At 39.5% G+C, this 10,287-nt stretch overlaps 1 protein-coding gene across 1 annotated transcript in view; it reads left to right on the forward strand.

The window, feature by feature from the left end:
• Positions 1–10,287, forward strand: part of LOC135802071 (homeobox protein six1a-like) — a 13,299-nt gene extending 3,012 nt beyond the window's left edge. Inside the window, exons 2-5 of the mRNA XM_065315601.1 lie at positions 2,272–2,512; positions 2,578–2,839; positions 9,178–9,257; positions 9,302–10,287. Coding sequence (XP_065171673.1) covers positions 2,272–2,512; positions 2,578–2,839; positions 9,178–9,257; positions 9,302–9,453 — 735 coding nt within the window. The 3' untranslated portion in view covers positions 9,454–10,287. The remainder of the gene's footprint in view (positions 1–2,271; positions 2,513–2,577; positions 2,840–9,177; positions 9,258–9,301) is intronic.

Raw genomic sequence — 10,287 nt, forward strand, 5'->3', positions numbered from 1 at the left:
TCTTCCCTACACTTCTTCAAGAGTTGGTAAACCTTAACATTATAATAAACATTGTTCGTGATAATTAAACATCGTGTCTTTTAACACTCATCAATTATAACTTACACACCGATCCCACAAAATCAATCAAAATTGTAATTTAGAATGTTATTGGTAAATTTAGCACATAATAAGTTCAAGAAATCGAAAATTAATTACTTTTTACCATAATCTACGGGAGCAAAATCTAGTTATTATATAATTCGTTTTAATTTTGGCAAAATTCATAATTCAACTGTCAATCACAGAAATATTTTTGTCTCACAACGCAAGCAGGAATCTGGCACGGAGTTTTACCTCCTGACATGTAATTAAACCTTGCCAACTTGTTCATAATTCATCCTCTGAAATGCGTTTACAACCATTGAATTTCTCTGCGAGAAATTGTCAAATTTATAAATTATGTTACGAAATAAGAACATTATTTATCTAAACTGTTTTTACTTGCAATTAGTTTTGGCATGCGATCACTTGCTGTCATGATATTTTCATGTTTTTATTATTACAAATGAGTCAGTGTGAGTTGTAGTTTCGGTCAATTAAGTTAGAGATTTAATTTCGGTGGATGTTTTCATAATGAATTGGAGATTATCAAAATACGCAGTCAGTTCGCAAATTCACACAAATTACTCGCTTGTTTTGCGTTTTCGCTCGGCTTGCAGAAATTCACTTCGTCTGGATGAACGTAACGTGTGATGATTTTGGATACGAGCCAAACGGGTGCGCATCATTGCGAAAAACACATCAACTGCATAAAACGCATCGGCGATGTTCGTCACTTTTGATTGCCAGAAACGATTTATTTCATATACCACATATACAACAATGTACGTTGGGTTGCCTAGCGAAGACAAAACTTAGGTTAATTTTTATTTATTAAATAGTTTCGTCTGTGTTAAACAAACATGTGTAATGAACATGTCATTACGTCTTACAAATACCAGTTTAGACGTTTCGGTGCTTCCAAAACATGTGTTTGCATCCCGCTGGTTGCCACACAAAGAATCCTTCGATATATTTCTTCATCTGCACTTGTTCAGTTCATTTCAGTTCGTAATATTGCGACGGGTGACTTCTGTTTGGCCCTCGGTTTCTCACTTCTTCACGGTGCAGTTTCGTAGTCTGCGCGTTACACATTTCCAAACGTCAGAACTTTTGAGTTGTGTCGTGATGCTCGTTTTAGAAAAATAACAGAAAAGAAAAACAAGTGAACGACGCCGCCCAGTAGTTGTGTGTGCGCGTTGTAACCCGATACGTTTATGATGTTTTTCTTATTCATTATTTTCATGCGAAGGGAACGAATGCTCACATAAGATGTTTTCGAAATGTTCAGGCTATGAAAAGTGAAAAAAGCTTCAGACGTTGATCTTGCAACAAAAAACAACCAAACCCAACTAATTAATTTATATATTTTAAATTTAACTAACTGAAACTAAAAGAATAATCAAAAATTGTCTAGTTTAGAAATACAATTCCTAAAATTGATTAAATTGTATCATGTGTGGCTTGTTTAGATATCATCACAACAAAAGCACTATTATTATAATGCTTATGAATTTATGATGATTGCGATTGCAAGAACCTCCAATTCTGACACGTTCTTCACATTATCTGCACGTCCTCTTGGCGTCGCTGCACGTTCGCCACACAAAATACGTTTTTATGAATGGAGCGTTTCGCCTCCACACGAAAACCGCCAACTTAGCAGAATTACACTTTATTCATGCCTGAAGTCGCGCGTCCGAGCGCGTGTGGCGTTGGAAATTATGATTTAAAATTAAAATTAATTCGATTCGACACTGTGACACCTTTGTTTCGAGCGCGAAGGCGCAATGTAAGCGATACGTGGAATTAACGAAGATTATGTTACGACGCCACGTTATTACGTATTCCTCACGTCGCCTTGCAGACGTTAAACGACTTTGGCACAAATAAACGCAGTGGATTTTCACCAAAAATTCAAATCATAATAACCTCAATACAAATATTGGTGATGTAGGCAACCAAATATACACTAAAATGTACTTTATTGTCATGTAAGCATTATCTTTTTATTGAAGCATAAAATTCGGTGTTTCATTGTGTGTCCGACAACAAGTTCATAAAATAAAATACACAGGTACCAAAAGTGCTTCCGATGATGATTTATCGACGGGTTACATCTTAATTTACAACGGTTTATCATCGTTTTTGCTTCCATGAGAGTTTAATAGGTTATGTTTTTATTTGCAGGTTCTACAGCAAGCAGGGAATGTAGAAAGGTTGGGCAGATTCCTCTGGTCGTTGCCAGCGTGCGACAAACTCCACAACAACGAATCGGTGCTGAAAGCCAAAGCAATCGTTGCCTTCCACCGCGGCAACTTCAAGGAGCTCTATCGTATCCTTGAGAGTCACACCTTCAGCACGCACAATCATGCGAAACTGCAAGCACTTTGGCTCAAAGCTCACTATGTGGAAGCCGAAAGACTCAGAGGTAACTAATAACCTCAAATTTTAATATCATATTATGCAAAAATAACCTGTTGGTGTTAAATTTAGGAAGACCTTTGGGAGCTGTAGGCAAATATCGTGTACGCCGAAAATTCCCTTTACCCAGAACAATCTGGGATGGCGAAGAGACTTCCTACTGCTTCAAGGAGAAATCACGGACAGTTTTACGCGATTGGTACACGCACAATCCTTATCCCAGTCCACGTGAGAAACGTGAGTTGGCGGAAGCTACCGGCCTGACCACAACTCAAGTCTCGAATTGGTTCAAGAACCGGCGGCAACGCGATCGGGCAGCTGAGCACAAAGATTCGTAAGTTGTAATATTTCATTATTTTTCAACATTGTTTCGGGTGTTTAAAGACTTGCAGGTACGTGTTTAGTGCATTGCTGGTTTATTTATACGCCAATTGAGCGTCGAACGCCTTAAAATATCCGTGGTGTTCGCGTGGCTTATATTTTGAGCTACCGGCTAAGTGTGTTAGTCGGTAGGTTGTAAGTTTTCGGCCCGTGTCGAAATTTTTTGGCCGCCGCGCTATAAGGTTTCGGGCGTATCGCATTGCCAGTCGGCGGCGGAGGCAGCAAAATAAGAACGCGCGCGCATCGCGCATCGACTTGAGCGATGTAACGTGAGTCAGGATTCTATTTCGGGAGCAAGCAGGCAACCTCGTTGGAATTCTAAACCGCACCACAAAAACGAGAACACGCCGAAATAAATATTTTCAATAACATTTTAACTCGCTGCGATTAGCTGCGGTAATTATTATAGGTTATGTTTTATATCAGTAGCCATAATACACATGAAAGTTTATAGGAACATATTTGAAGGTTAGGTTGCAGTGCACTTTCATTTTGATTGAATATGATGTGTTATTGCAAGTGATTTACGCCAGAATGTCGGCATTTGTAACGTACAAAATGCGGATGTGCATCATAGTAGTTCAAAAGCGCGCCGTAAATAACTCGCACTAATTTTCGCCGATTGCACAACCGCCCCGACTTGTCATCGCTGTGTTTTACCTCCTGTGTGGCTGTGCAATTAATCATCTGCGCGCATTTTCCCTGAAGCGCTATGTGTTAGCTGTGCACTTAGTATGCAAAACGTCCGAAAAACGACTCGCAACATAATTATAATTGCCGACTATTTATACATCTTGTGATGCAATAGACGGTCGTAAACTTTGCGGCCCCTAAACGGCTTCCTGAAGTGATAATTAAACGCCGAAACGTGGCGTCCGCTATATATTTTTCGTTTTTGTTTTACTGGTTGCGTTACGGCTGCAGGCTGCTGTTGGGGTGGTTTTATTACCTTCCGATAAAATGTTTCATTTGCTTATCTATTGCTTACCTATTTTTTCGGTTGTAGTTCTAAAAGTGTTAACAGAGATAAATCTACTTATAGCTATTTTATTATTTACCTTCTTCATTTTTTTCGTTTCGAATAATTAATGAAAGTCGTAAACGTAAACTGCGTATGAAGATGGCTCGTAAAGTGTAAAATGTGAGATTTGAAAGGGTGCAGTTGCCGTGCACGAGTAGTGTGTTGCCATTACTATACTTTGTGTGGATTTTATTTATATTTTGGGTATTTAAGTGAGTTTGTAATGCTAAGTTTGTTGTTTTATGCGCTTTCCGGCGGCGCGCGCGCGCGAAGCGCGTTAAAATGTTAAATTCCAAAACATTCGGTAATTAAAAATACGAAACATACAAAGACGAACGTTAAAAGTGTACTTGCACGCCGGGAGTGAATGCAAGATGCGTCGAGATGAGGAAAATGACTAATCTTAGCTCTTTTGATAGTTTGATACATTTGATGTTGTTTTAGTGGCGATGAACGTCGCTTAAATTTAAATATCTACGTGTTTTAGGGTGCGATTTTATGTCTTTCTGTGGGAGATTTATGCTTATGATTGAATCTCCTAGCGTCACAGATACAAAAATTACTTAGTTTAAAAGCCATCAAAGAAAACACAGCTTTATTTTTTTTTCTTTCTTTCTTTTAAATCACTTCGTTATTTGATTTAATTTCGTATAAAAGTGATGTGCAATAATTGAAGTGCGCTTATGAATAGATTGGCTCGACTCGTCCTGCGTCGGATAAGCAACGCGCGTAACATTTGAGAGATGTTTTGGTGTCGAGTGGCGGAAGTCGAAAATAGCTGAAAGCCGCGCGCGCCATGGCTATTCTCAGGTTCCAGGCTCGTGTAACCGCTGGCCAACGCACTCCAGAGTGTTCCAAATTAAATATCCATTCAAACACAAAATATAATCTAATAATATTCATCCAATACTAAAAAAGAAAGATACAATTATAATGTTGAAAGAGTGTTTGATGTGGATTATTAGTAAGGTTATGTTACATTTTTATAATTATTGAGGTTAAAAGTAAGTTAAGGTTAAGTAGCTTCCTGTATAATGGTTATGATGTCAAAAATAGAATTGTAACACTTTGAATCTACTACTAAACATGCAGCTTTAGTTTTTCTCAGTTTTTGTTTGATTCGTTTGGTGAATTTGAATTTTTTTCACTTTTTTCTTTCACCATCGTTGATTTTATCATCTGTGAGAATGAATGCCAAACATTCGCATTCCAACGCCTCAAACGGTGGAACATTACTCTTTGCAACACGAATCCGCTTGAACATTACGAACAATAAAATTAATTTATTTCGTTTAACGGCTCCTCACATTTTTGGCAACTCGAAACCAGGCAAATTTCAAAAGCACTTAAACATTACAACGCACTCATAATAAATGAACGATTCTCAGTCTCAACAACTAGTATAACTTACGGGAAATTTAAAAACGCACCACGAAAATATTTCAAATATTTTCAGCGTGGTATAAAATACAAGATAATAAATTCACAGCACGTTTTCGCCTCGCGTGAAATAAATAAGAACAAGAAGCTAAATTGTTGAGAAAAATTAGCGGGTTATGCATAGAAAATGAAAATTAATTGAAAATTGCGATGCAACTTGTTGTTGCCGCAACGAGTTTAAATTCAGGTTGCGATTTTTCGCACCTTGTCGACGCGTCGTTTGGTTCGTGCTCATCAAAATGAATTTGGCATAATTGCGCCGTTGCAATCAATTAGCTCGGCTCGTTGCCGTCGATAATAACCGTGTTTAACGCCTTCTTCTTCGACGCGCGCGCGCGGTGGCCGTGTTTTTGCTTCGCGCACGCTCGTTGCCGAATGATTTACGACCCCGCGGCTCCCGACTTGTATGCGCCGTGCATAAATTGAAGCGTGAAAACGCCATTAATAACTTGCTTATGGTGCCAACGATCCATCGTGCCCTTCGCGGTCATTTTGCACGTGTGAATCTTCGAAACAAGGGCAATAATGATCTCAGAGCGTCAAGATCAGACTGAAAATCAAGTTTTACTTTGTTACCCGCTGTCAAATTAGTTTTTGAGGTTAGGTTTTTGATATTTTCACCAAAAACAAAGTTTCTTGCTTTTAAAACAGTTAATTTACAACGAATGCACTTTTTGTGGCGCCAGTTTGTTAAATAAATATTTTAAAAGTTAAAAAGCGACAAGACAATGTTGAATTTAGGATGCAACATGAAGAGGAAAGCAAAGAAGAACAGGCGCACATTGTTTGACACTGCAACACATTGTTCTTCGGCATCTATTCGTATATTCATATAAATGTAGTTGCACACAATGGAACTGTTAACTTTAACTTTGACTCTAAAGAAGGGTGGTACGCAAACACATCTGGCGACCACTTGTCTGTCTCTCCGACGCTTGCAAACCGCCGAAAAGCGACAAAGCACCGCCGAGATGCGCACATAAACGGAATGAAAAATGAAGAAGGCAATTAAGTATTTGTTTAGTGCTGTTCCTCCGCGCGCACATCTCGACTTGGTCAATAATCAATATGGTCAGCGCAAGATGTGAGCAGAAACAGTGAGCAACAATTTGTAAATAATTATATTTCATGTTTAAGTGAATTTTTGCTAATGATCACATCCGGCGTGTTTAATGATTTCACCAAAAATTATTTCTGGTGCTTGCGCACGTCTTAAAGAAGATATTTATTATGATTTGGAGCAATTTGCGGTTGCAATTAATGGCACGCAAACTAATTTAATAATTTAATTACTCAATAGACCAGCCGTTAAGCGTGCTTCAAATTAAGTACAATCATTATCATAAACTAGCTTTTGCCCACGACTTCATCCCGGTAGTGTTAAATAAAAATGTAATTCGTTTTACTCTCTTGTTCTAGACATTGTATGTGTCAATTCTATCAATAAGATTCGCAATTTTATTTTAAAGAAATTAATTGTGTAAAGAATTGCTAATAATGCACTTCAGCGCGCCATCTCGGATTCAACTATTTAACTACAACTATGATTGAATCTCAATGACAACATTTATCCTTTAGAAAAGAGCTGTCTTTAGGGTTTTCTTGGTAATTATTCGAGTTTTTCTCGCTGTCAAAACCATCCTTGGACTTAAACAAACATTTTAAAAACAGGAATAGGTCAAATTGGTCTAGGCGTTGTTGAGTTATGCGCTTACCAACATATTTTGCGATTCATTTTTATATTATAGATTTTATTTATATAGGCCACCAAACAAGCAACAATTGCTGGTACTGGAGGTTAGAATAAAACCTGCCAGTTATTTTACGATTCGATTGCAATGTTGAACCAATTAAAGAACAGTTAAATTCACCCTGAATTTCTAATCAGACATCTTTTGTACTTTGACGTAAAAATTCATCTGTATCTCACTTCGGTTGCTTGTTTTTCCGCCGCAGAACTTTACTGGAAACGTTTAATTTAACTCGACACTTAAAATGAAATTACAATTTTAAATTTTAAGTGTTTGGTATAAAGGTCGCATTGGCGCAGGTCTCGAGCCATCAGACATCGAGTTTGTTGATGTTATTCGATGTAACTTTTATGTGCGTTGATGAAGATGCAAGATAATGCCGAAATTCGAAGGCACGCACGGGAAAAGCGAAAAAGCGTGGATATTGTGGCTGTGATCGGCACAGCGCACGGGCGTTGTTTTATGTCTATTGATGGGCGAGATCGGTGTTGTGGCGGTAATGGGATCCGACAGCGGTTTTCCTCGTTACCTCCCCGCGTACCTCTCCGCCGTCATTCTACACATTGTATTCGACATTAACATTTTCATCTCCACGTTTTATAATATTATCAATGAGTATATTCGATTGAATTTTTCTTTTCGATCTCTTCGGTGGTATATTTTTGTATTTCTTTCTATTTGATTAATTTGCATGCGGTGATGATGGTCGTAGCGGCGTTCAATTAGTGGCTTGATTAAATGCCAAATGCGGTCCTGCTGCCGCTCGCGGTTGCGTACGTCGGCTAACGAGGGCGCAGCGCGGGTTTTGCGCCCGCCGGTATCGGATTACCGCCAGCCGCTGCTCTGGCCCCGAAAACAACAGTGTCTGTTCAAACAAAACGACTAGCGCTTCCCGCTCCTCATCCTTTCCGATGTGCTTCCAATGCTTCCCATGCTTCCCATCATCATCGACATCGACAGCGGCTTCCACTCACGCCCTCCTTTTCTAAATATTACGCATACTGTGCAAACAAAAGGCCGCAACGTTTGCTAACTTGAATTTTCACCAGCAGCGCATGCAGGAAAACTAAAAGTTGAAGCATAAGTATAAAGTATAGTTTCAAGTTGGTAGAGTAGTTGAACATAATAGCCATTTGTGCTGTGAAGCCATTTTGTTTGGCAACAAACAGTTTCTTTAGTTTTACTACATTGGGATAAATTAATCAATATAGATCTGTGATGTATGTGATCGAAGACGTTATAATCTTCCCTTTGCCTCACTTTCGTTTGGAATAAGTTGGGACCACCTACGCCGGCAGCGCCATTCAGTTTTCCCGCATCAGGCAATTCTTACTTTTGTTTCATCTACAAGGTGATCCAACATAACCTCTGATTACCTAACCTACAAATATTTATCTATTAAAATTACATCAAAATTGCATAAAATATTTTTGTGATAGTTTTATTGTGGAGGTTATGTTTTGTTGGTTTTGTATGTGTTGAAAATGTTGATTGTGATTGTAGGTAGTACCTTGTACATTGAATGTTGAGAAACGCACACGATGTACAGCAGTCCTTCCACCTTTTCTCTCGTCTCTCGGTTTAGTGCGTTCGGTTGGTTCCTTCGTCGTCGTTGGGTTGCTTCGCGCCGGTCCACGGCGCTTGTCATATCGGGTTTCACCTGCGGGCTGCAACGCGTAATTCGATACGCGGTAAACGTCCGTGAGTCGTCGTCGTCGCCGTCGACGTTCGCGAGTGGATGCGCCCCGATGGCTTCCTCGCGGCTCAGCGATTCCGCAGTTTGCTGCTGCCGGGCCTGCCGCTTCTTGCGTGCGCGGCCAGATAAAAGAACCCCAGGTTTTCAAACAATATTCAACCACCCAACACCACACACCATCATCTTGCCAAGTTTTCAACTTCTCGCGTTCGTGTGGTTTTACTTCACGGCCATTCATCACCATTTTATCGGTTTATCTGTATCTTTAACACCCATGAGGAGTGATATCGACGATGCCATCTTGTTTACGTGTCTACCTATTTGTCACTCATTGAAATTTATAATTTCTGTAATTTAAAACATGATTTGTTTTTCCTTTCCAGAACTCAAGGCGGTGGAGAACGAGCACATCTTGATTCGAGTGGTTCCGATAGTGAGTCGGAGGCGGGGACGAAAGCAAGCGTTCTATCTGGTGGCGGCGGTGGTGTTGGTGGGGCGGTGGGGCGCATTATGCGCCGGCGTCGTTGAGCGTAGGCATGCCGACGCAGGTACCGGTGAACACCTATCCGACGCTCGCGGCGACAAACATCATCCAACCGATGTACCATGCGCCGGAGGCGGCTAGATGCGGCCTCCTACATGACTACCAGACGTTGTGACAATGGTTGGGCAATAGCAACGGCGCGCCGCAGCCACCACAGCTGCCGCACGACGAAACCAAGTCGATGATGAGCGACCATCAACATCAGCACGCGCTCGCCAGCAACAACGTAAACGTTTAGTGAGATTTACTTAAATTTTAACATTTAGGCGTCTTCGTTTTCATTGAGCACGCAACCAAAAGATACTTAATTAGACTACGATGCAATGGAATCGATGAAAACGCAAGGCAAACGTAAAATTATTGTAATTATTGTAATCAAGAAGATTTCAAAGGAGAACGGTTGTATAATTGTGTATAAATTAAGGTTCTATTCAAATATCAAAGAGACATTTAAATATTTTCTATATGTTGGATGAAGATCCCAAAGTATAATAATACGTAAGAATGTTTCAAACATGTGGACTTGTGAAGATTATTTATGAAATGAAACAAATTGAATAATATTGTAATTATTGGACATTGTACACTAGCGAATTGAATTTTGGTCGCCGCCATTTTGAGTGCGGTCGCGCGACGCCATGGAAATGAGTTTTGAAGCGATGTTAAATGTTAGTACTTGTTATTGTAAATGATACTTATGTTTGTATATATTCATTATTATTATTATTTATTTTTTCATTTATATTTACATGATAAGGTATTGTGTATTTATTGTACATACCAGTACGAGGACGATCTGGCGCCAGCAGGAGGAGAGGAGTATTGTACGTTGCTAGGGCACACACATAACGATCACAATTGCATTCATAATTTCTGCACAAATCGAGATAAGGAACGGCAATAATATGTGCTTTTCGTCAGTTATTAAATATACGATTATCGAAACCAA

This window comes from Atheta coriaria, unplaced genomic scaffold, assembly GCF_025399875.1.
Source record: "Atheta coriaria isolate IRGN ID8LTWV9N9 unplaced genomic scaffold, Caltech_Dcor_3.1 hic_scaffold_15_pilon, whole genome shotgun sequence".
NCBI classification, from domain to species: Eukaryota; Metazoa; Arthropoda; class Insecta; order Coleoptera; family Staphylinidae; genus Dalotia; species Dalotia coriaria.